Source organism: Bombina bombina, chromosome 1 (assembly GCF_027579735.1).
Source record: "Bombina bombina isolate aBomBom1 chromosome 1, aBomBom1.pri, whole genome shotgun sequence".
NCBI lineage: Eukaryota > Metazoa > Chordata > Amphibia > Anura > Bombinatoridae > Bombina > Bombina bombina.
Window position 1 is genome coordinate 1,059,383,737 of NC_069499.1, and position 27,396 is coordinate 1,059,411,132.

A 27,396-nucleotide genomic window follows, 5' to 3' on the forward strand; every position below is an offset into this window, starting at 1 on the left:
ATCTGTCAAGACAACAATCACAGAATTAAAATCATCCATAGAGAGTCGTAAGCGGCAAAAATTTCACAGAGATGAAGAAGATTACCGCAACGACAATGTACATCGTTGGATGAAGGATACTCACGATGATAGGAGACCTGGCGCACCCCATTGGCGTAGACAACGCAGCATGCGTGAAAACAACACAAGTCAGTCGTCATCAACCAATAATTCCTCGGGGGACTCAGACGGAAGCGAGGCGGCCGCAAACACCGCCGCAGACAAGAAGAGCTCCGCTTCGAAAGCCCAGAGGATCACTCGCAGCAAGAATACCCAGAACAACCGGAATTAACAGTAAATATCTCCTCCCATACTCTTACTGATACTGAAAAGGAAGTGTTACAGAAGGTACTGTCTTTTTGTCCTATGGCAAAATGTGACTTTGAGTTACAACGAGATTTACATGCCTTTTTTAGGAATATAAAGTTAAAGGCACATTTTTCCTCTATGGAGACTAGAACTGACAATTTGTTGAGAGTTAATAATATATCATCTGAATATGACTCTTTATCACTGAGTGCTTTGGACTTGAGAAACAAAAGTTCCTTTACACCTAATATCCACAGTAACAGTATTGAAACATTTATACAGTTAGTACTCAATGATATTGATGCATTGAAAGAGAAAAATGGTGTATCTTTATTGTCTAATACCCAGAATAATTTTACTAAAGCCGAAAGGCTAGCTTTGTCTATTTTGAGAATGAATAAAGATATTATTTGCAAACCGGCCGACAATGGCGGCGCTACAGTTATCCTTAATAAGGCATATTATATACAAGAAATTGATATGCAGCTTAAAGACCAGAATGTGTATAAACCTCTAGATACTGATCCATCCTTTGGGATTAAAAAATGTCTGGTTGACTGTGTTAATAGGGCAGTGTGTAATGGACTGATTACTTTAAAAGAACAAAAATTTCTAGTACCTGAAACATTCTCTATACCAGTCCTTTACACAATGCCCAAAATACATAAGGATAGGCATACCCCCCCAGGACGCCCCATAGTGGCCAGTACAAACTCTATCTTATCTAATGTGTCCAAATATTTAGATAAAGTGTTGAGACCTTTCGCTATTCAATCTATGTCACACATTAAGGACACTGGACACTTTATAATCTAATAAGTTAGATTCATTGGAATTCTCTTCTCATTAGATGTAACATCTCTATATACATCGATTACACACGAAAGTGGCATGGGTGCTATGAGACAAACCATTATCACTAGTGGTAAATTTACTAATTTTCAATGTGAGTTTATTCTTGAGTTGTTGCAGTTAGTTCTTTACTGTAATTACTTCCTTTTCCAGGATCTTTTCTACATACAATGCCAGGGTACTGCAATGAAGTCTAATGTCGCCCCCACATATGCCAATGTCTTTCTGAATGTTTTCGAAGAGAGGTTTGTATACACTCAGAGAGCATTCCAGGAATATGGATTATGCTGGTTTAGATACATAGATGACATTTTTGGCATATGGGGGGGGGGGGGCAACATTGACTCATTGCAGGCCTTTGTAGCAGATTTGAATATCTCTACTAGATATATTAAACTAAAATTGGTGTGTAGCGAAGATTCTATTGACTTTTTGGATACCACGATCTATAAGAGAGGTAGGGAGTTAAAGGTTGATCTGTACAGAAAAGATAGTGATATAAATAGTCTATTGAAATATGAAAGCGCTCACTATCCACCTTTGATTAATAATCTCCCTAAAAGCCAATTACTACGGGTGAAGAAAATTGTATCAGATGATCAGCTAGCTCACACTAGATTGAAAGAAATGGGTAATTTATTTGTACAGAGGGGTTATCCAGAGCCATTAATTGAGCGTTGTATAAAGGAGATTGATAGTATACCAAGACAAACTATTCTTAAGGGAGAATATAATAAAAACAAGAGACATGAAAAAACTAAAAATAAGCGTATGATTTTTGTATCCAGATTTAGTCCTTTAAGTGGTAAGATAAATAAGATCATTAAAAAGTATTAGCCCATTCTTAAAGACTTGAATCCGAATATTGTGGATTTCCAAGAGGTACCTATGCCTGCGTATAGACGAAATAAGAATATTAGAGATACATTGATCAAAGCAGATGTTGGTTCAAATAAAAGAAAAATTAAATCTGTACTATCTACCCCGAAATTAGGTTGCTTTCCTTGTTTAGGGTGTTGCAACTGCAATAACATTATAAAAGGAGATTGTTTTGTCCATCCATTAAATGGAAGGAAATATAAAATACAAGGTTTCTTTACTTGTAATTCTGACTATATTATTTATTTGATCAAATGTCCTTGCTCCAAAATTTACATTGGAGAGTCCACTAGGAGAGTAAGAGATAGAATAAACGAACATTAATCAAATATACGTCGTGGTAATAAAGAAGCCCCTGTCTCTAATAATTTTCTAACTGCAGGTCATAGTATTTCCCAGTTAAGATGTCAAATAATTGCACAGGTAAAGAGACCAAGAAAAGGTATATATATAATACTTTGATGTGTAGATAAATTTATTAAGATGTATAAATTCTTTGCTGGGTTTGTGAAATTCCAAGTCATATGTAATATTAACAATGGCCATTTATAACCACTAGATGGAGCTAAATACATTTTTATAATGAAATGTTTAAAATACACCTGAAAAGGTAAGAATCACCTCCCCAAAGTGGGTATACAAGGAGTGGCTTAAAGTTTTGATTTTATAACACGATTAAGGTCTTTTGACCGAAACGTCGTGTTGCTGTGTTTTGGTTATGTCCCAATAAAGAAGATTTTTACTATATTGATTGGATGGTGCTGTTCCTTTTGTGGATAAGACACAAACTCCTCAGAGCTCGGAACTGGGATTCTAAATAGAAAACAAAGAATATATATATATATATATATATATATATATATATAAAATAAGGAATAGTATCTCCATCCCTCTCCACTCGACTAGTCAAGCTCGCTGAGATTCAACTGACGGATCAGTACTGGGAACCTCCAACATCGCCAAAACCTCTCTCAGAAGTAAACGCAGGCATGTCATTCGAAATCGAAATACTAAATCCTCCTCAGTTGGAGGAATCAAATCAGGAGACTCCGACCCAGGAGGTTCTACCTCTGAAGCCTCAGAGGGCACTGCTTCCCCGAGAAGACTGGTAGGATACAATCGTCACCTTACACGACTGTCTCTGGGCAAGAGTGCATGGATTAACCCTTCGCTTGCATGTAGCAGGAAGATGCAAAGCCACTAAAGCGATAGAGATGGCCATGCGGAACCGCGCAGTAACGTCTGGTGGAAAAAAGTCTCATTCAGGTGAAGGAGCAGCGGTATTTGGGAAAACTGCATGTGTAGTAAAAGAAGATTTGAGGGAACACACCTCACGGGATGAAGAATCCTCAGAGGTGGATGGCTCAGTGATCTCTAATATCTCAACATTGGTTGATGAGAACACCCTGTTGCGGCATACGGAACATAATTGAGAGGGCTGGTCTACCCAGCCCTCTTCACAATATACGCAGGTATCAAATGCTGTATCAGAGAGATCCCCCTATAAAACATCAGAATCCTCCATAACACGTCTAAAGTAAATTATGGAAGAAAAAAAATAACAAACAAAAAAACAACTGGCACCTTATACTCCCAATGACTGGGGCACTCACCACCTCCTATGACCCAGACAGGTAGAGAAATCGGCTCCTCTCCGCAGACACTCGGTCAGGAATCGGAAATGGAAAAACAAAACATGACCACTCCCGGTCACATGGTGCCTTATGCAGGACCGCCCCTGCCAAGGAAAAGCGTGCCAGCTTAATAAAACTGCGCAGCTCTCAAAACGAAAATAACCTGTAAGTTCCGTATCAGCCTATGAGCCCCAAAATGTCTCTACACAAAAGCAGTCAAAATAACATAACAAAAATCATTAAAAGACCCCACTGTTTAATAATCCCCCTCAGGAGATATTAACCCTTGATTCCATAAACATAAAGGAGTCCCACTCTGACCCTGTCTTCTATCGTTAATCATGTGTAAAAATGTAAACAATCTTACCGGAATCTATGCCGTGGAACAGCAACACGGTCCTTCAAGTTTGACAGATTGTAGCAGTGTTTCTGACATGGACTTAAGTGAAGAAAGCAGGAAGCGAAACTCGTCAACGCTGATTGCTTAAGGAGCTGTTAATATGAGTCTGGATGGTGTCGCAGAAAGACTCTCCCTGCATCTCCGGACTATAACTTTCATCAATGCTCTCACTGAGGCTGACAAGACTACTTAAAACTCCAGTCCCATCTCGAAGGGCAGATACCCCTCCTAAGGAACTACTCCGAAATCTTCCGACATTTCTCTGCCAACTTGTGATGAAAGGCAAAAAATGACTGGGGGGTGAGGGAAGTGGGGGATGTATTTAAGCCTTTGGCTGGGGTGTCTTTGCCTCCTCCTGGTGGCCAGGTTCTGTATTTCCCACAAGGAATGAATGCAGCTGTGGACTCTCTCTGTATGAAGAAGGAAAAAAGAAAGAGCCTTCAGGAATAAAGGGATGTTGATTTAGTCCCAAATCCCTTTAACTGACATACAATAAGTAGTTGTAATGACTTATTTTAAAGTTTGCAAAATGTAACTTGTGCAGAGAATTATCAAATCAAATAGCTAAAGTAGATAAAATTGTCTGGAACTGCTAAATTAGTGATAAGAAACAATTAATTTACAACAGTTTTCTAATACTTTAGGTAATTATCGTTACTACAACTTTGTAGTTAATTTAACATATAAAGCAGTTTCTTTTTTTAATTGGCCATTACCTTTGGTTGCACTCTAAATATCGTGCAGCAAATTTCTCCATGAGTCTGTCAATCTTCTGAGCTTCTCCAGGAAGTCGGAATCCTTCCAAAAACATGCGTAGAGCAGACACAAAGTCTCTGTCACAGAAATCCAGCTGGTCTACGTAGGAATACATCACTTCCCGATTAAATCTATTGTTCTCTCCCAAAAAGTCTCCTATCTGGGTCTACATTTGGAAAATAAATTGCAGTTAAAACGTGTAATTAAACAACATTCTTTTCTATTCAAAATCAAAGATGGTGTGCATGTATTATGTCCTTGACAAAACCAAGGATTAGAGTGGAGCACAAAAGGGTCAAACTAAAAACAAGAAAATTCTAGAGCTGAAAAGAGGGTTTCAATGGCACTGCCTATTCGGTGGTTATGACTACACCCTTGGTTGATTACTTGTTATAATACATATAATCACAGGGTAGTTGGTGCAGTGTATTTATTTACATTACAAAGAGAAACATAGATGTCCATTAAAGAATACACTATTAGCACTCATGTAGACTTATGACACAAATTGTGAATATATATTCTAAAAAGATAGACTACCAAATGGTAAAGAGAGTTCACTTGGAACATTAAAACATAACTTTTTAGATACGCAAAAAACAGGAGATAAAATAAAGGGATGTGCAATTAAAAATAATAGCTTACTGGGCTGTAGTGAAAAACAATCTTTGTATCACATTGGATGCCGAGGTATAATGGCTACAACTTATTAGGCATACTTGGGTATACGTAATTTAGCTTGCAATTGCTTATTAATGCTCAGCCAATAGAATTAATAAAATTAACCCGTGTTATTGCAATACAACACAAGGTAAATAATATTGTGCGGAGCTTGTATTTAATATTTAAGTCTTGCAAGTTCAGAGGTTGTGTCTAAAGATCTCTGAATAATACCAGAGTCTGTGTTAGCACAACTTCTTATTGTTTTAATTTAGCAACACGGTGCATAGAGCATACATATACTTTAATTTGAGAGATCAATATTATAATGCATACTTAGGTATCCATATAAATAATTCCTGGTAACGCTGGGTTTGGTAGAGTAATTTGGTTAATTACCACTAACCAAATAGTACCCAGAGTGTTTGGTTATCTACAAGTAACATATGTTCAATTTTATCCTAATATTGCATAAAGCGTGATTTGGATTTAATTTATAAAGTCAGTGTGATTGGTGCATATTTAGGTATCCATATATGTCAATTCACAATAACCCAAAATTGAGTGTTTGACCTTGCTTTGTAATGGTATAGAGATATATAACCATCAATGAGGTGTGAATACTATGACTTTTTAAGCAAGAGTAGTTTCTTTATAAATGTTCTTTAGTAATCGATTGTGAGTTCCCTTGCAATAAATTGCAGATGATTTATAAAGAGCATTAATATATTGGGTATATAAGGTATATTGTGATGCATACTTTAGTTACAGATATCCTTATCCATAATTGTTTTTACACATACTGCTTCACATACAGCTATATTTATACCCCCAAAATTATATTGGTTACGGATAATCAGCCTCAGTATAAATAGCAAAAATGATTGCCTTAATCAGTCGCATAAAATCGGTATAAGCTAGTATGTAATATTTCGCTATCTTCGGTTGAAATTACCGTTTGGGTGTATTGTTTGGGTAAAAAATAAATCCTGATCCTATGGGTTGGTAACGATATAATTGTTGTCGTCGAGTTAATCTATGTTGCCATAACAAAATATCGTGTTTACTTATAGCTGATTCTTTAGCTGTGTGATGCAGTGTGTAGTGCTGCACTGGTCTAAATTACTGTTTGGATGTATCACTTGATGAGAAAGCCGTGGAAACAGCGAAACATGTTAGGGCAATGGTGAGGAGTCAGGGAGCTCCTGTGTATGTTAGGGTTAGCTTAATCTGGGGTGACAATATTTGCTAAAGGTATTTTGGTACTTTTGTATCTATCGGTACTACGCTCTACATGAATTACTTTATACTTATAAATCATTCTACACAATAGTAGTGAAGACTATGTAGGCAGTTACCGCCAGATATAATTCACTAGAATCGGATACTTGGGCTGGCATTCACGCTACTTTCGAGCACATGAGAGGGTAACTAAATTTTACTCTCTTAGCTATAGAGAGCTAATATATAAACTCAATATTATTTGTATCACCTATTTACATGTGATACATAAACAAGCGACTAGCATCTCTAATAGCAATTTACTTTATAATTTGTAACACATTAGATCAAAATTATCACTATCAAGTGATACATCCAAACAGTAATTTAGACCAGTGCAGCACTACACACTGCATCATACAGCTAAAGAATCAGCTATAGGTAAACACGATATTTTGTTATGGCAACATAGATTAACTCGACGACAACAATTATATCGTTACCAACCCATAGGGTCAGGATTTATTTTTTACCCAAACAATACACCCAAACGGTAATTTCAACCGAAGATAGCGAAATATTACATACTAGCTTATACCGATTTTATGCGACTGAATAAGGCAATCATTTTTGCTATTTATACTGAAGCTGATTATCCGTAACCAATATAATTTTGGGGGTATAAATATAGCTGTATGTGAAGCAGTATGTGTAAAAACAATTATGGATAAGGATATCTGTAACTAAAGTATGCATCACAATATACCTTATATACCCAATATATTAATGCTCTTTATAAATCATCTGCAATTTATTGCAAGGGAACTCACAATCGATTACTAAAGAACATTTATAAAGAAACTACTCTTGCTTAAAAAGTCATAGTATTCACACCTCATTGATGGTTATATATCTCTATACTATTACAAATCAAGGTCAAACACTCAATGTTTTGTTATTGTGAATTGACATATATGGATACCTAAATATGCACCAATCACACTGACTTTATAAATTAAATCCAAATCACGCTTTATGCAATATTAGGATAAAATTGAACATATGTTACTTGTAGATAACCAAACACTCTGGGTACTATTTGGTTAGTGGTAATTAACCAAATTACTCTACCAAACCCAGCGTTACTAGGAATTATTTATATGGATACCTAAGTATGCATTATAATATTGATCTCTCAAATTAAAGTATATGTATGCTCTATGCACCGTGTTGCTAAATTAAAACAATAAGAAGTTGTGCTAACACAGACTCTGGTATTATTCAGAGATCTTTAGACACAACCTCTGAACTTGCAAGACTTAAATATTAAATACAAGCTCCGCACAATATTATTTACCTTGTGTTGTATTGCAATAACACGGGTTAATTTTATTAATTCTATTGGCTGAGCATTAATAAGCAATTGCAAGCTAAATTACGTATACCCAAGTATGCCTAATAAGTTGTAGCCATTATACCTCGGCATCCAATGTGATACAAAGATTGTTTTTCACTACAGCCCAGTAAGCTATTATTTTTAATTGCACATCCCTTTATTTTATCTCCTGTTTTTTGCGTATCTAAAAAGTTATGTTTTAATGTTCCAAGTGAACTCTCTTTACCATTTGGTAGTCTATCTTTTTAGAATATATATTCACAATTTGTGTCATAAGTCTACATGAGTGCTAATAGTGTATTCTTTAATGGTCATCTCTGTCCATGTTTCTCTTTGTAAAAAAAAAAGAAAATGCTGCTTATGATAAAAATGGGTGCCACCATCTTGGAATTTAAATATTCTCGCACCTTGCCTCATAGGTGGTGCACATTTACAGATCTTTGACAACGGTGTTATCTTAACAAACTGTATTATGCACTTCAGTTAAGCATGCATAATACAGAGCAAGAGCTGTACTTTTCTGTGGAAACTGCATTTTATATATATATATATATATATATATATATTTGTTACATAACTTTAAAACTGCGTAAACTTAAGCTAACTAAATTTCAAGGTACAGCTACAAAAAAAAAGAAGCAACAATACACGCTCTACAATATGGTGTAGTCCAACATACCTAATGCATTTTCATTTACACCTTTTATCTACATGCTAAAAAATTTGTATAATCTTAAAAACCCTTTAAATGAATGTATATTTATTCAAGACTGTCTTATAAAATGTTTATAATGCACAAATAAAGAAAAGAACTTTCAGGATTTATTTTGCCCACTTTTACTGTATTTTAACTCTAAATTGTAGTGTTTCCACTCCTCCCCCTAGAGAAGCTAGAGTACATATTGTGGAATGTAGAACCATGACCGTCTTAGGTGCAGCAGTGATTGGTTGGTATGGGCAGGAGCTTGCATATACTGTACATGTTCCTACTTGGTCACAACACATATAGTAAGATAAAGAAAAAGAACATAGTGAATAATTTCTGATGTATAAATAAAGAATTGACTTTAATGTCCTTTTAAATAATGCAGTAATTAATCACTAGGGTTATTTTTTGCATGTAAAAGAGTACTATTTAAAAGGGAAATAATCTGCTGGGTAGTAATATGACTTCTACTCAACCTGCCATTGTTCTTCCTCATTTACCTGAAGCGCACTTTTTAAAGACGTTCTTTATTTTAACCCATTACAGAAGCCAGTTGGTAAAGCTCTCAATATATATACTAGGCTCCAGCATCTTGTAGAATGTGTATTGTTGCTTCTTTTTTTTGTAGCTGTACCTTGCACTTTGGTTAGCTTAAAGTAAAGGTAAACTTTGATGAATGAAAGCCCGTTTTTTTAAAAATACTATTAAAAACAGGGGCACTTTCATTCATCAAAGTTTACAAAGCAGCTGTTTTGATAAAAAATTTACCTTTTCTTCTTTTCACAGCCAGAGCAGCTTCCCCCACCTAGATTTCCTCTCTTCCCACGTCAGCAATGACTAATCCGGCTTCCTACAATCACCGCTTTCCCCCCAGGGTAGTCATTGCCTGAGGCCATGCTGTGAATGGAGGAAGCCGCATTAATCATTGATGACGTATGAAAAGAGGATTTTCAGGAGGGGGAAGCTGCTCTGGCTGTGCAAAGAAGAGAGGTAAGTTTTTAATCAAAACAGCTGCTTTTGTAAACTTTAATGAATGAAAGTGCCTCTGTTTTTAATAGTATTTTTAAAAAACGGGCTTTCATTCAAAGTTTACCTTCACTTTAAGTTTACACAGTTTTAAAGATATATATATATATATATATATATATATATATATATATATATTTGTTACATAAATGTATATATATATATATATATAAAAAAAATGCAGTTTCCACAGAAAAGTACAGTTCTTGCTTTGTATTATGCATGCTTAACTAAAGTGCATAATATGGTTTGTCAAGATAACAGCGTTGTCAAAGATCTGTAAATGTGCACCATCTCTGTGGCAAGGTGCGAGAATATTTAAATTCCAAGAAGGCCCTCAGACCCTCAGCATTCATATATCAGAATCTAACATATAGCCGGAGCCCCACAGGAATCAAAACCTCAGCCTCCCGCTGCAGGAACGGAGGAACCAGTCACTACATTGCAACTCCCCTTCCAGGATTCTGAAACGCAAGAAGGGAAAAACCCTTACAAGGCAAGACACCAAGGACCCACAGGTCGTTCCAAATACTAAGGTAACTCCGAACCCAGAGAACCCTACCCCCCGCTCTAGAAGAGAAGGGAATTAAACAACGGAAAACCACCCTACCATAGAGGAAGACCCCTCGGCCATATCACCAACCCAGGTAAAGATACCTGGAGTCTACAGGAACATCGTAAATGCGCCAGAAGACCAGTAGGGAACCATCAGAAGGACCTAAAGCTGAAGCCACGAACAGAGAGGCATCTCTCACAGAGCCCCAGCCTCTACGGAGAGGCCCGCAGGACCAGAAACATCTAACGTGAGATCAAACCATCCACAAACATCCAAGGAGAGACACAGACCTAGGTCAGAGTCTTCGAAAAAGGAATCAATCGAATATCCAACTTCCAGAGGAACCCTAAGCTGCCTCCTACAAGGAGGAACACACCTCTAAAGTCCGTAGGCTTGGCAATCTAGCAATAGCCTCAAACCCCAAGAGACACAAAGGACTCCTTAAAGGTCTAACATTCAGCACCCAGGGCACTTGGATCACAGAGAAATCTCGTAGGCAAGCATTAACATGTGTTACACACACAGGCAAGGTAGCAACCAACACCTGAAGGCGAAGGAGAACCCTGTACCCTGCTCGCCATCCCAGAGTATCGAACTGAAGACACCGCCCACGAAGCCCCTAACGGAGCATCAAGGATAAATGGTCAACTACCTGACCCCAGAAGGGCGGCCCTCCGTAACAGACCTCGCCTCTTCACTGACAAGCCCCAAGGCTAGAGTTGCAACAAGGACGTAAAGACACCTGAACGTCAAGATCACGGTCAGACTAAGGGTACAGGAAGAGGCAACAGCCAGAGATCCTTGAAGGATCTATTTTCCAAAAATCTTCCTTAAGCAGGCAAAAGCTAGAGCTTCACAACTCCCCACAGAAGGCAGGGAACCCCTGCACACCAACTCTTAGAGTAACAACTCTAAGCAGAGAAAGAACATGCCTGCGCATCCAGACCATATGATCCACTCAAGACGGGAAGGAAGGAAACTCTGTCGCCACAATAAAATGCTTAATAGGCTAAAGAGTCAGCGTCCAGAAGAACCTTGAGTGAAAATGCAAATCATTAATTACTCGGCACCAGACCACATAGGTCACACACATCTCCCAACTCCAAAGAATAGAATAATGGTTCTGTGTCCCCGGGGACCTGAAGAACCATGATGACGTCTGCAAAAACAGATCCGTATACCAGACGAGAAGCCCAAACAACCAACCTAGATTGGCACTCATAACCCTCCGTTCGGAGTGGTTGCATTTAAACAACAGGCCTCATACTTCAGTAGGATCAGAGCCCGGAGTCAATAGAATAGGCCAAGTGACATTCAGAATCCAGCAAGATTAATCAGCACCACGAGGGTGACATGAACCCTGGCAACAGCGGAAAAAAGAATCCGCCCAGTGCCTGCCTGGTATAAGGACACTCTAGAACTGCCCAAGGTCCAAGAAAATTCATCTTGAAGGATCGATAAATGAATTAGAAAAACATATTTCTATTATTCAACAAGAGTGCAACTTCCGAGGAAGTGCCCACGTGACCTAAATAGCAAATATCGGTTCCAGAGAAGAACGTTCATAAAATCGAATATCTAACAGACATGAGCTTATGAAAAAACAAATTAATCCAAAAAATAAAATGAAGGCAACACCCATCGGGTGAATGCCCAAGGAGAATGAAGACGACAACGGGACCAGCCGATTAAAAGCCCCATTCACCCAAGTTCAGAACTGGAACCAAAAACATAAAGAAAAAGAAAACAACGGCATTAAGGAGATTGGCTTCATCCCCAAATGTCATATCCATTTTGCCCTCCAGTTTCTATAGCCTCAGATCCCTCTGCCCGCTAGGACTGGGATCCTCTAACATTGCCAAAACATGTCTTAAAGGGACATTATACACTCATTTTTTCTTTGCATAAATGTTTTGTAGATGATCTATTTATATAGCCAATAAAGTTTTTTTTTTTTTTTTTTTTTTTTAAAACAGAATTTATGTTTACCTGATAAATTACTTTCTCCAACGGTGTGTCCGGTCCACGGCGTCATCCTTACTTGTGGGATATTCTCTTCCCCAACAGGAAATGGCAAAGAGCCCAGCAAAGCTGGTCACATGATCCCTCCTAGGCTCCGCCTACCCCAGTCATTCGACCGACGTTAAGGAGGAATATTTGCATAGGAGAAACCATATGATACCGTGGTGACTGTAGTTAAAGAAAATAAATTATCAGACCTGATTAAAAAACCAGGGCGGGCCGTGGACCGGACACACCGTTGGAGAAAGTAATTTATCAGGTAAACATAAATTCTGTTTTCTCCAACATAGGTGTGTCCGGTCCACTGCATCATCCTTACTTGTGGGAACCAATACCAAAGCTTTAGGACACGGATGAAGGGAGGGAGCAAATCAGGTCACCTAAATGGAAGGCACCACGGCTTGCAAAACCTTTCTCCCAAAAATAGCCTCAGAAGAAGCAAAAGTATCAAACTTGTAAAATTTGGTAAAAGTGTGCAGTGAAGACCAAGTCGCTGCCCTACATATCTGATCAACAGAAGCCTCGTTCTTGAAGGCCCATGTGGAAGCCACAGCCCTAGTGGAAGGAGCTGTGATCCTTTCAGGAGGCTGCCGTCCGGCAGTCTCGTAAGCCAATCTGATGATGCTTTTAATCCAAAAAGAGAGAGAGGTAGAAGTTGCTTTTTTACCTCTCCTTTTACCAGAATAAACAACAAACAAGGAAGATGTTTGTCTAAAATCCTTTGTAGCATCTAAATAGAATTTTAGAGCGCGAACAACATCCAAATTGTGCAACAAACGTTCCTTCTTCGAAACTGGTTTCGGACACAGAGAAGGCACGACTATCTCCTGGTTAATGTTTTTGTTAGAAACAACTTTTGGAAGAAAACCAGGTTTAGTACGTAAAACCACCTTATCTGCATGGAACACCAGATAAGGAGGAGAACACTGCAGAGCAGATAATTCTGAAACTCTTCTAGCAGAAGAAATTGCAACCAAAAACACAACTTTCCAAGATAATAACTTAATATCAACGGAATGTAAGGGTTCAAACGGAACCCCCTGAAGAACTGAAAGAACTAAATTGAGACTCCAAGGAGGAGTCAAAGGTTTGTAAACAGGCTTGATTCTAACCAGAGCCTGAACAAAGGCTTGAACATCTGGCACAGCTGCCAGCTTTTTGTGAAGTAACACAGACAAGGCAGAAATCTGTCCCATCAAGGAACTTGCAGATAATCCGTTTTCCAATCCTTCTCGAAGGAAGGATAGAATCTTAGGAATCTTAACCTTGTCCCAAGGGAATCCTTTAGATTCACACCAACAGATATATTTTTTCCAAATTTTGTGGTAAATTTTTCTAGTTACAGGCTTTCTGGCCTGAACAAGAGTATCAATAACAGAATCTGAGAACCCTCGCTTTGAAAAGATCAAGCGTTCAATCTCCAAGCAGTCAGCTGGAGTGGGACCAGATTCGGATGTTCGAACGGACCTTGAACAAGAAGGTCTCGTCTCAAAGGTAGCTTCCATGGTGGAGCCGAAGACATATTCACCAGATCTGCATACCAAATCCTGCGTGGCCACGCAGGAGCTATCAAGATCACCGACGCCCTCTCCTGATTGATCCTGGCTACCAGCCTGGGGATGAGAGGGAACGGCGGGAACACATAAGCTAGTTTGAAGGTCCAAGGTGCTACTAGTGCATCTACTAGAGTCGCCTTGGGATCCCTGGATCTGGACCCGTAGCAAGGAACCTTGAAGTTCTGACGAGAGGCCATCAGATCCATGTCTGGAATGCCCCACAGTTGAGTGATTTGGGCAAAGATTTCCGGATGGAGTTCCCACTCCCCCGGATGCAATGTCTGACGACTCAGAAAATCCGCTTCCCAATTTTCCACTCCTGGGATGTGGATTGCAGACAGGTGGCAGGAGCGAGTCTCCGCCCATTGAATGATTTTGGCCACTTCTTCCATCGCCAGGGAACTCCTTGTTCCCCCCTGATGGTTGATGTACGCAACAGTCGTCATGTTGTCTGATTGAAACCGTATGAACTTGGCCCTCGCTAGCTGAGGCCAAGCCTTGAGAGCGTTGAATATCGCTCTCAGTTCCAGAATATTTATCGGTAGAAGAGATTCTTCCCGAGACCAAAGACCCTGAGCTTTCAGGGATCCCCAGACCGCGCCCCAGCCCATCAGACTGGCGTCGGTCGTGACAATGACCCACTCTGGTCTGCGGTAGATCACCCCTTGTGACAGGTTGTCCATGGACAGCCACCAACGGAGTGAGTCTCTGGTCCTCTAATTTACTTGTATCTTCGGAGACAAGTCTGTATAGTCCCCATTCCTGATCGATTTAAATGAGAAGGAACCTTGGCTTCCCCACAGTCAGAACACAATCTATCTGGTAGTTCAGACATGTTAAACAGGCATAAACTTGATAACAAAGCACAAAAAACGTTTTAAAATAAAACCGTTACTGTCACTTTAAATTTTAAACTGAACACACTTTATTACTGCAATTGCGAAAAAGTATGAAGGAATTGTTCAAAATTCACCAAAATTTCACCACAGTGTCTTAAAGCCTTAAAAGTATTGCACACCAAATTTGGAAGCTTTAACCCTTAAAATAACGGAACCGGAGCCGTTTTTATCTTTAACCCCTTTACAGTCCCTGGAATCTGCTTTGCTGAGACCCAACCAAGCCCAAAGGGGAATACGATACCAAATGATGCCTTCAGAAAGACTTTTCTATGTATCAGAGCTCCACACACATGCAGCTGCATGTCATGCTGTTCTCAAAAACAAGTGCGCCATACCGGCGCGAAAATGAGGCTCTGACTATGATTAGGGAAAGCCCCTATAGAATAAGGTGTCTAAAACAGTGCCTGCCGATATTATTTTACAAAAAATACCCAGATTAAATGATTCCTCAAGGCTAAATATGTGTAAATATGATCGATTTAGCCCAGAAAATGTCTACAGTCTTAATAAGCCCTTGTGAAGCCCTTATTTACTGTCTGAATAAAAATGGCTTACCGGATCCCATAGGGAAAATGACAGCTTCCAGCATTACATCGTCTTGTTAGAATGTGTCATACCTCAAGCAGCAAAAGACTGCTCACTGTTCCCCCAACTGAAGTTAATTCCTCTCAACAGTCCTGTGTGGAACAGCCATGGATTTTAGTAACGGTTGCTAAAATCATTTTCCTCATACAAACAGAAATCTTCATCCCTTTTCTGTTTCAGAGTAAATAGTACATACCAGCACTATTTTAAAATAACAAACTCTTGATTGAATAATAAAAACTACAGTTAAACACTAAAAAACTCTAAGCCATCTCCGTGGAGATGTTGCCTGTACAACGGCAAAGAGAATGACTGGGGTAGGCGGAGCCTAGGAGGGATCATGTGACCAGCTTTGCTGGGCTCTTTGCCATTTCCTGTTGGGGAAGAGAATATCCCACAAGTAAGGATGACGCCGTGGACCGGACACACCTATGTTGGAGAAATCTATAGTTTTGCTTATTTTTAAATAACATTGCTCTGATTTTCAGACTCCTAACCAAGCCCCAAAGTTTGATGTGAATACCGTCAGCTACCTTCTCCAGCTTGCTCCTGTTTGTGTAAAGGGTCTTTTCATATGCAAAAGAAGGGGGAGGGGGGAGTGTCTTATTTCCCACTTGCAGTGGGCTTTCCAGCTACCTTTTCAACAGAGCTAAACTGGCAGCTTCTAAGTAAGTTTTTAAACAGTTTTATACTGCATTTTTATATCAGTATCTGTGCATCTTATTCTTTAGAGTAGTGTCTATTACATGCAGTTATATGAAAATGAGTGTATACTGTCCCTTTAAAAGAACATGAAGGCAAGCCAGCCTATAACGGAAGGCGAAATCATCCCTCGCCGGATCAACTGAAGACCCTGGCCCCGAGATAGGGGCCAACGCTTCCCCAGAAGGCCGAACTGAATCGGGTGATCCCACGCTCGACGGGCCCTGGTTAACGGAACACGGACAGTATCTTAGAAATATTTCACTTTGGAGATATAAATGATTTAGCGCCATAGAAATGGCCATGCGGAACCATGCCGTAACCTCTGGAGGAAACAAGCCACCCTCCGGAGGAGGAGTAAAGGGACATAGGGACACCTGCTTGCATAGCCGGGAAATGGACTGGGGCACATGCTTCACGGGTCATGGAAACCTCTGAGGCGGATGGTTCAACACACTCTAAGCTCCCGGCTTCGAGAGAAGATAGTACTCTAGAACGGCAATTGGAACATAACTGATGGGCATTGATTACCTGGGCCATTTCATATTCATCACAAGACACATCCTCCGTATTGGAATCCTCCATAATCTTGGGATTACAAAAAATTAACTGACACCCTTTAACACCCCCAATGGCTGGGGCACTCACCACCTCCTGTGAACCAGACAACCCACGAGCAAGATTCTCTTGGTCACACACAGTCAGCATACAGAAGGGAAAAACAACGTAACCGCACCCGTCACGAGGTGCACTGTGCCAGTCGCGAAAAGGCACGCAATCTTGAAAGATAGCGTCATTAAAAGAAGGTCGTTATGTTCCGTAAAGGCCGTGAGCCTAAGTATAGCTACACATTTGCAGATAGAACTATATAACAAACATGATTAAAAGTCCCCCCTGTTCAATAACCCCCCTCAGGAGATATTAACCCATGATTCCTTATTAAGATAAAAGGAGTCCCACTGGGACCCTACCTTGTTTTTTGTCAACATTACATTCACATATCGAAATAAAATGAAACGATCTTACCAGAATCTACGCTGTGGAAAGGGAACATGGCCCTTCAAGTGTGACAGATAGTAGACTCGCTTCTGACATGGACTAGAGTGATGAAAGGTTGGCAGCGAAACTCGTAAATGCTGATTTCCAAGGAGCTGTTAATATGAATCAGGATGGGTTCTCAGGAAAACCCCCCCTGCATCTCTAACTTTCATCCATGCTCTCACTGAGAGGCTGACAGCATTACCTAAAACTCCAATCCCAATGCGAAGAGTACTACCCTCCATAAGAGACTACCTCAAACTTCTGAGGGAAGTGGGGAGAGGTATTTAAGCCTTTGACTGGGGTGTCTTTGCCTCCTCCTGGTGGCCAGATTCTGTATTTCCAAAAAGTATTGAATGCAGCTGTGGGCCCTTCCCTTTTAAGAAGAAAATATGTCTCTGAATGGTTTAATGCTTGGATCTGAGATAGTGCAAGGCTTTACGAGTCTACACCCTTAAGAAAGGAGAAGCATCAACCCATACGAAAGTGAAATTTAAAGTTGTAGGATAAATCAGATCCTGCAGGGTATTAAATAGTACTGAATTAATTATAGAGAAGGAAGATAGGGAAACCACTGTAAAAATGTGTTTTGTAGACTTCGCAGGGACACAGTCCTGCAGTCTTTAGGTGGGAAATGTATTGGGATGATCTTTAGCCATCCACTTAAACTTTCACATTTCTGGTAGTCAAAATGACCTGTCTCAAGTGAAAGAATGGCAGAATGCACAGTTTGCAATTTGAAACAAGGAACCCTCAAAAATGTGTTCAACTTTATTAAATTCAAGACAAAAGCAAGAATGTCTTTGTTTAAAAAATAAACACAACTGCATATAAATCTGCATCTAAAAGATCCATAAGATCTGCTCACAGTGCTCTCCCTGTAACTGGATCCAAAGGAACATAAAAGCAAGAATCCTTCAGGAAGAAAATTGAGAACATTGTTGCAACAACAATGACAAATGTTTTTTTTCTAGGATCTGTCATCTAGGGTATGGCACTGCACAAGACTGGCTGTAAAATTTGGCATCCTTGAGTCAGGAACTTTTTTTGGATGTATTGGACTCCAAACCTCCAAGAACCGTTTTTAACATCAAATAAAAACTTACACTATTCTTCCAATCCAAAATAATAAACACTTTTATCACCAGTTATGTCATGATTTCAAAATAAATGTATGTTGGTGGTTATGGATGATGGTAGTCTAAAATGATCACAGTCAGCCCTAACAGAGGACATTGAGTAACTAGACTCTTTCTAGAGCAAGCTTTTTTGATGTTTTATACCTGCTCCAAGAAGCCACCAGACAGTAAATGAATATGTAGCTATGAACGAAAGGGTAAAATAATATATTTAAATTAAACAATGTATTTCCTTTTGAAGTGATTACAAAGGATAGGTGTAATTTACATACAATTTCAGAAAATATTCAATTTTGAGAAATCTAGGTCTAGTGTTGCTAGTGAACATAAAGACAAGCACTTACAAAATCCAGACGATCTTCTTGGTGTAAAAATTGTGCAATATCCTGAGGAGTAGATCCCAGCATGCCCTGCTCTTGTAGATACTGTATACCTCTTTTTGGTTTTTTATTAAATCTACAGATGAATTGGAAAATAAATAAAAATAAACATGACTTCCTGTCATTCAACAGCAGAGCAGCATCTTTTTATTACATTTCACATTGCAATTTTCTTGAAACTTTAATAATCATTAATAACTTTGTACATTATATTTAATTACACACACACACATATATATATATATATATATATATATATATATATATATATATATATATATATATATATATATATATATTCAGATAAAGATACAGGCAATAAGGATAAACCAGGTATTTTGAAAACTACACAGGACACCTTAGTACAGACAAATATGGCACATAATACCACTGTACCACCTTCTGTAAAACCTTAAGAGATTAATAAATATAATGTCACCACCATTGACATTTCCTCTAATGGGTCAGGTCCCAATAGTACAGGTGCATCACATACCTTAGTACAGGAACAGAACAGTGGTGACTTTGATCAGGTTTTTCCCTTGGTCCCAAGGAACCCCCAGTGGGGAGGGAACACCCAAGCCCAACAGAACCGATACCCCTTGAGGGGAATGAAACCAACCAACAAATACAAACCCTCAGTGTAATAAACTTGTCTAATGTTGTACTGAATGATTCTCAGATTAAATTACTAGGTTTAGGCCTTGGTTTTGTACCTGTTACTGGGTTTTGATTTATTTAAAACCATGCTCGATGTGAACCGGTTGGTTAGCAATTTACTTTAAAGAAATTTTTTTTTAGATTGGAACAGAGACCTTATATCTGACCCTGCCACTCAGACTAGAACAAAAATGGCTAGGATAAATCTCAAAACAGAGTTTTCTTTCTCAGAGACACGTGATGTTATATCATTAGATAACATGGCCAGAGATGGAACCACAGAATTAAGACAGAATCATATTGACAGATTTGTAGGTTTTAAAAAGGCCTCTACCTTCTATCCAATCCACAGCAGAGGCCCCCTAATTGAGAAATTTTACAACAAGTTGAACAAGATTTCAAGACCCTTGCTTTCAACAAAGATAGAAAGTGGTCTCATGACAATCTCTCTAAATTAGAGAGACAAGCCCTTAAGGATTTACAACAAAATGAGAATATTGTAATCCCGGCGGCTGATAAGGGGGTCCCTGTTGTGGTATTGGATAGACAGGTCTATAGGGCAGAAGCCCTACGTCAACTCACTGATTCCACCCAATACTCTGTTCTTTCATTCAATCCCACCAAACGTTATCAGGGTGAGCTTATGCACCTTCTGGATGACGGGTTAGAGAGGGTTTTGTTGGACAGAAAAACCCTGGACTACTTATATGTAGAACACCCTGTGACCCCAGTGTTTCATCACCTCCCGAAGGTGCATAAGTCCCTGATAGAGGTCAAGGGTGGTCCAATTGTGAGTGGAATTGGATCCCTTTTTGAACACGTATATGAATGGATTGATGCCATACTCTGTCCATTGTTTCGGGCACTTCCTAGTTACTTACAAGATACCAAGCATGTACTTAGAGTCATGAATATTTTACAATGGGATTCCACTCACAGTTGGATGACAGTTGATGTCACTGCCCTATATTCCTCCATATCCCATGAGCTAGGTCTCAAAGCACTGCAATGTATTCTGACCAATTATTCTACTCTGAGCCCTGATTTTCAGAAATATGTGATTGAGGTGACAAGATGTTTGCTATATCATAATTATTTTGAATTTGAGTTTTTTTTTTTTATCTCCAAAAGGTGTGGGACAGCGATGGGGGCTGAATTTGCCCCCTCTTATGCCAACCTATACATGGGTTGGTGGGAGCTGTCCCACATCTATGGAGATGAAAACCCCTACAGATCTAACATCTCATATTTTGGTCGTTTTATAGATGACTTGCTTTCATTTGAAAAGGTGAGTCTGATAGCATAGCTGAATTTCTTATTTACATCAATGAGAACAATCTTAAACTCAAGTTCACTTTTGAGGTACATAAGACAACCATAAATTTCCTTGACATTACCCTAAAAGGTACTCAAGCAGGGAAGATTGAGCGTATTTACAGAAAGCCCATATCGGGCAATTCTGTATTGCATTCTAGAAGTTGTCACCCAAAAATGTCACATACTCAATAGCCAAGGGTCAACTAATCAGGGCCAAAAGGAATTGCTCCACTAATGAAACATTTGTGGAACATCAGAAGGATCTACTAAACCGCTTAAATAGAAGGGGGTACCCTAAAAAAGTGGTGAAGAGGACAATTCAAGAGGTACAGAGGATTGATCGTAATACATTACTGGAGGATAAGAAAAAGAACAATACTCAAAGTAACCCAGGTCAAGTCATCTTTGTAACAGATTACAGCTCTGATTACCAGTCCATTAGCGACATTGTTAAAAAACATTTTAAACTACTTGTGGCAGATGATAAGCTCATCAATTGTGTCTCAGAAGGCATCAGATGTTCCTATTGTTGGAACAAAACTCTAGGTAATTATTTATCACCCACTGTCTTGAGCAATCCTCGAGCCACAGTTCTTGGTTGACATCTAAAGGCATGTTTAGATGTGGTAGTAACAGATGTATAGCTTGTGACTTTATTATCATTTCTGATGTATTTACATCGACAGTCACTCATCAATCATATGACATCAAATACTGTCTCAATTGTACCTCACACCATGTTATCTAATTGATAACCTGTACTTTGTGTAATATCCAATACAATGGACTTACAACACGGGATATCAGGTCCCGTATCAGGGAACACTTATCCACTATTAATGTGGGTAAGTCTACCTCACCGATAGTATAATAAAACACTTTGTCACTGAGCATCAGAAAGATGTTTCTTCTTTCAGATGGTTGGCAATAGATTACATACCCTACCCCAAAAGGGGTGGAGACAGGCAGAAATTATTGGAAAAACGTGAGATGCTATGGATATTTAAGTTATCCACTAAGGTTCCCCTGGGTTTGAATGCAGAATACGATCTTATAAATTTTTGGGAATAGTTTCTGTTTTCCGTTTATTTACATCATGGTTTTTCATTTATATTGTATTCTAACACCATACCTGGGTTGAGCCAATTTACCTATGTATCGATTTGTCATTGCATTCTCTAATTGCCTTACCATTATATTATATTAATAATATTGGGCAACTCTTGCATTGTTTGTTTATAGAGCATAATTATATTTAGATTGTATTTTATCACTAGTATTCCTCTCCTCTAATGTTTCAAACAGATTCTTATTCAGCTTTATAGTCAATTCTGTAACCAAGTCTAAGACCCTTATAGTAGAGTTTAGTATACTGTTTAGTATATGTATTCACAACACAGGTACTTCTAGTTACGTCACTGAAAGGTGTGTTCATCTTTTACCAATGGGTGCAAAGCACACCCTTTTTAAATCAGCATATGTGTAGAAATTTTTAAGCAGTAGTGAATACGGCATCCAGCCGAAACGCGTATACTGTAGTGTCTTGTTTTTTGTACCTCGTCCCTCCATGGACTTAACATAATTACCACCATGGAGAGAGATCACACAAAACCTTTGTTTTTTTAAGTACTATACTGTAAATGAGGGACCTACCATTCCCAGATAATCTCACCAAAACAGAGAGCTTTAGATCAGGCTCATACTCTTATATTATTAAAAAACAAAACAAAACAACAAAAAAAACTACAACAACTTACAATTCTATCCCATGCTCAATTATTTCCTTCTGCTGTTTTATAACTTCAAATTGCTCTGGATCATCAAGGACGGAAGCCTGGGTGCTAATACTGCCGATTCCTGAGGAAACTGTAGAATCAAATGAGCTGATACTGCTTCTCCTTCCTACTATTTCAGGAGTTTTGCTTTCACCACTTTCAGCATCTGAAGTTTTTTCAGAACCTAACAATTTCAAATACAGAAATAGAAAGGGTTTACAGTTAATCTCAAATAGCAACACCTTATTACCCAAGTGCATCTTAAACATACAACAACCTATACCATGCTTTTTTTGTTTTGTTTTTTACATTTTTAGAGAAAGGTCTTTAACTGTACCAACTGAAGAAAATTAACGGGACATAAAGGTTTAACAGTATGCTAGGACTTACAACTTTTAATGCCGGCCTAAAATTTTTAATTTTTCAATATTCAACATAAAAATCCTATTTTGGTATTAAAAGTTATATCAATGCAATCAAAATTTGTCACAAAGCTTTACACAAAATTCTCCATTTTGTATTTTTCATTACACAGCATGTATTGTAAGACGTATGCTACCACGTTGAAGAATTAGTACAAATGGGAGTGTAGACTTAGCGCCTACTGCTAATAAACCCTTTGCTCTGATAAATGACCCCTAGTGGTCAAGGCATATGGAAAATCAGAAAAATATATATCAAAGCGCCAGCTTATACGGCAGGGTTCAGAATAAAACCATAAGCACTTTACAGCTTAATGAAGGTAAAAAGTTTATTAAAAACGATCTCTAAAACAATCCTCTAAAAACAGCTGGTGGTACAATTCCTTATACAAATACCATACAATTTCTGGTACACATACAAAAAATGATTTATAACATACAACAAGTCATCTTACATGGATCCATGCAATAACAGTTTAAAATTATACACAATAACAAAAATTCAAATAATACAAATAATCCTTAAACCATATCCAATATTGAATTATAAATCCTTATCCTTATGAATCCTTATGTGCTAGAAGCCGGAAAAGGAGGTCCGATACACTGTACCTCGTTAGAGATTCAGTGGCGGTGTTCCACTTGCGGAATGGGATTAGATATTGGGCTGTGTACGTGCAGTGCCTTAAAAGGTGCGTGTTCAATCAAAATATTTTCAAAGTGATGAATTAAAACCAAATCAAAAATGTGTTTGGTGCGAATATATAATCAAAAATAAAAATGAGATGTCTCAAAATAACTTTCGGGAACAATGTTCCTACACAAAAGAATCAATAAAAAATGTGTGGATAAAAATCTCTCACGGATAAACAGTGATAACTTCCAAATAAGTAAGTGTGTATTAAGTAAATGCAAAAAACCACAAAAGAAATAATGGATGCCGAATTATCAAATTCCACTAGTAACCAGCATGAATAGTCCAAATAGCAGCGGATGGACAGAGAAATATAAAACAAATAAATCAATCGGTACAAAGTTTGTTTGGGTGCTCCTGACAGATTGTAGGATTAATTCCTCTTATGATGGTTCAAAAGAGTCTATGTGCAGTGTTATTTCTTGTAGCGGGGATTGGGCTTCAGCGTTAATAGGCAGGTAACAGCTCCAGCGTAACCCGGGTGTTTAATCCTTCTGCCGAAAAAAGTAGATAATAGTGCAGATTGTTTTCAGATAAATATAAAAATTGGATTATTGCTCACCAGTCGTCGCGTTTCGGTCATACACTGACCTTTCTCAAGACTTGTTGAAGAACTACTTTGACATTTTGCCAAAACCGGTATAGCAATTTTTTATGCTAATAAAATCTAAGCAAGCATACATACATACAAACATATACACACACACACACACATAAATACATATACACAGTGCTTGACAAATATGTCTAGGAGCCAGACCAAAAATCATTATCCTTTGCGGCCACGATGGAGCAATCAGTATCACTAATGCCTGCTCCTGTATGATTCGAGCCACTACTCAAGAAAAGAGTGGTAATGGCAGGAAAAGAGAAATTGGATTGAACCTCCAAGGCACCGCTAATACATCTATTAGATCCACCTGAGGATCCCTGGACCTCGACCCATATCTGGGTAGCTTGGTATTGAGACGGGACACCATGAGATCTATCTCCGATGTTCCCCACCTGTCGGAATGTGGATCGCTGACAGCGAACAGTTGTGGGTCTCCGCCCACTTCAGAATCTGAGACACTTCTCTCATTGCTAGGGAGCTTCTCGTTCCCCCCTGATGGTTGATGTAAGCCACCGAGGTTATATTGTCTGATTGGAATCAGAAAAATTGGGACAAATCCAGTAGAGGCCAAGCCTTCAGAGCATTGAATATTGCCCGAAAATCTAAAATGTTGAACGGAAGGGAGCTCTCCTCCTGCGTCCACAGGCCCTGCACCTTCTTGGCACCCCAAACAGCTCCCCATCCTGACAGACTTGCGTCTGTAGTCAGTCACCCAGGATGGTCTTAAAAAGGAGGGACAGAAGATCCGGACAGAGCCACCAAGAGAGCGATTCTCTCGACCTGTTGACAGAGAAATCTGTTGAGACAGGTCCAAATGATCACCGTTCCACTGCCGCAGCATGCACAGTCGCAACAGCCTGAGGAGGAACCTGGCAAGGAGAACCCTGTCCATGCTGGACACCATGAGACCAATCACCTCCGTACACTGAGCCACAGATGGCCTTAAGGAGATCTGGAGGGTAAGACATGTAGAAGCTTGCTTGCAACTTCTCTGGTCTGTTATAAATATTCCCATGACTATGGAATCTATTATTGTGCCCAGGTATTCCACCCTGGGGCTTGGAATAAGAGCACTCCTTTCTCTATTTATCTTCCCTCTGTGGGATCGTAAAAGACAGAGGAGAGATTCTGAATGGTCTTTCGCCAGATGAAATGATGGTGCTTGCACCAGAATATCGTCCAAGTAGTGAGCAACTGCTAGAAGAGCCCTTAGAACCTTCGTCAAAAATTCTTGGAGCAGTAAGCTGGACCAAACGGAAGTGCAATGAACTGGAAGTGCTGGTCCAGAAACGCAAACCTGAGGAACTGGAAGTGTTCCCTGTGGATTGGGAGGTGAAGGAATGCCTCCTTCAGAACTATAGTGGTCATAAACAGCCCTTCCTGAATTAAGGGAAGAATGGACCTTATTGTCTCCATCTTGACGATGGGACATTTAGAAATTTGTTTAAGCACTTTAGGTCCAGAACTGGATGGAAAGATCCCTCCTTCTTTGAGACCACGAAAACAGAATTTATGTTTACCTGATAAATTGCTTTCTCCAACGGTGTGTCCGGTCCACGGCGTCATCCTTACTTGTGGGATATTCTCTTCCCCAACAGGAAATGGCAAAGAGCCCAGCAAAGCTGGTCACATGATCCCTCCTAGGCTCCGCCTACCCCAGTCATTCGACCGACGTTAAGGAGGAATATTTGCATAGGAGAAACCATATGGTACCGTGGTGACTGTAGTTAAAGAAAATAAAATATCAGACCTGATTAAAAAAACCAGGGCGGGCCGTGGACCGGGCACACCGTTGGAGAAAGCAATTTATCAGGTAAACAAAAATTCTGTTTTCTCCAACATAGGTGTGTCCGGTCCACGGCGTCATCCTTACTTGTGGGAACCAATACCAAAGCTTTAGGACACGGATGAAGGGAGGGAGCAAATCAGGTCACCTAAATGGAAGGCACCACGGCTTGCAAAACCTTTCTCCCAAAAATAGCCTCAGAAGAAGCAAAAGTATCAAACTTGTAAAATTTGGTAAAAGTGTGCAGTGAAGACCAAGTCGCTGCCCTACATATCTGATCAACAGAAGCCTCGTTCTTGAAGGCCCATGTGGAAGCCACAGCCCTAGTGGAATGAGCTGTGATTCTTTCGGGAGGCTGCCGTCCGGCAGTCTCGTAAGCCAATCTGATGATGCTTTTAATCCAAAAAGAGAGAGAGGTAGAAGTTGCTTTTTGACCTCTCCTTTTACCGGAATAAACAACAAACAAGGAAGATGTTTGTCTAAAATCCTTTGTAGCATCTAAATAGAATTTTAGAGCGCGAACAACATCCAAATTGTGCAACAAACGTTCCTTCTTCGAAACTGGTTTCGGACACAGAGAAGGTACGATAATCTCCTGGTTAATGTTTTTGTTAGAAACAACTTTTGGAAGAAAACCAGGTTTAGTACGTAAAACCACCTTATCTGCATGGAACACCAGATAAGGAGGAGAACACTGCAGAGCAGATAATTCTGAAACTCTTCTAGCAGAAGAAATTGCAACTAAAAACAAAACTTTCCAAGATAATAACTTAATATCAACGGAATGCAAGGGTTCAAACGGAACCCCCTGAAGAACTGAAAGAACTAAATTGAGACTCCAAGGAGGAGTCAAAGGTTTGTAAACAGGCTTAATTCTAACCAGAGCCTGAACAAAAGCTTGAACATCTGGCACAGCGGCCAGCTTTTTGTGAAGTAACACAGACAAGGCAGAAATCTGTCCCTTCAGGGAACTTGCAGATAAACCTTTTTCCAATCCTTCTTGAAGGAAGGATAGAATCCTAGGAATCTTAACCTTGTCCCAAGGGAATCCTTTAGATTCACACCAACAGATATATTTTTTCCAAATTTTGTGGTAAATCTTTCTAGTTACAGGCTTTCTGGCCTGAACAAGAGTATCGATAACAGGATCTGAGAACCCTCGCTTCGATAAGATCAAGCGTTCAATCTCCAAGCAGTCAGCTGGAGTGAAACCAGATTCGGATGTTCGAACGGACCCTGAACAAGAAGGTCTCGTCTCAAAGGTAGCTTCCAAGGTGGAGCCGATGACATATTCACCAGATCTGCATACCAAGTCCTGCGTGGCCACGCAGGAGCTATCAAGATCACCGACGCCCTCTCCTGATTGATCCTGGC

General features: G+C 39.3%; 1 protein-coding gene across 1 annotated transcript in view; it reads right to left on the minus strand.

Annotated features, from left to right (window-relative positions):
* ARFGEF2 (ADP ribosylation factor guanine nucleotide exchange factor 2) overlaps nucleotides 1-27,396 on the minus strand; it is a 471,542-nt gene that overhangs the window by 185,659 nt on the left and 258,487 nt on the right. Inside the window, exons 13-15 of the mRNA XM_053716931.1 lie at nucleotides 22,490-22,691; nucleotides 18,720-18,831; nucleotides 4,830-5,035 (exon numbers count right to left, since the gene is read on the minus strand). Of these exons, the coding sequence (XP_053572906.1) occupies nucleotides 4,830-5,035; nucleotides 18,720-18,831; nucleotides 22,490-22,691 (520 nt within the window). The remainder of the gene's footprint in view (nucleotides 1-4,829; nucleotides 5,036-18,719; nucleotides 18,832-22,489; nucleotides 22,692-27,396) is intronic.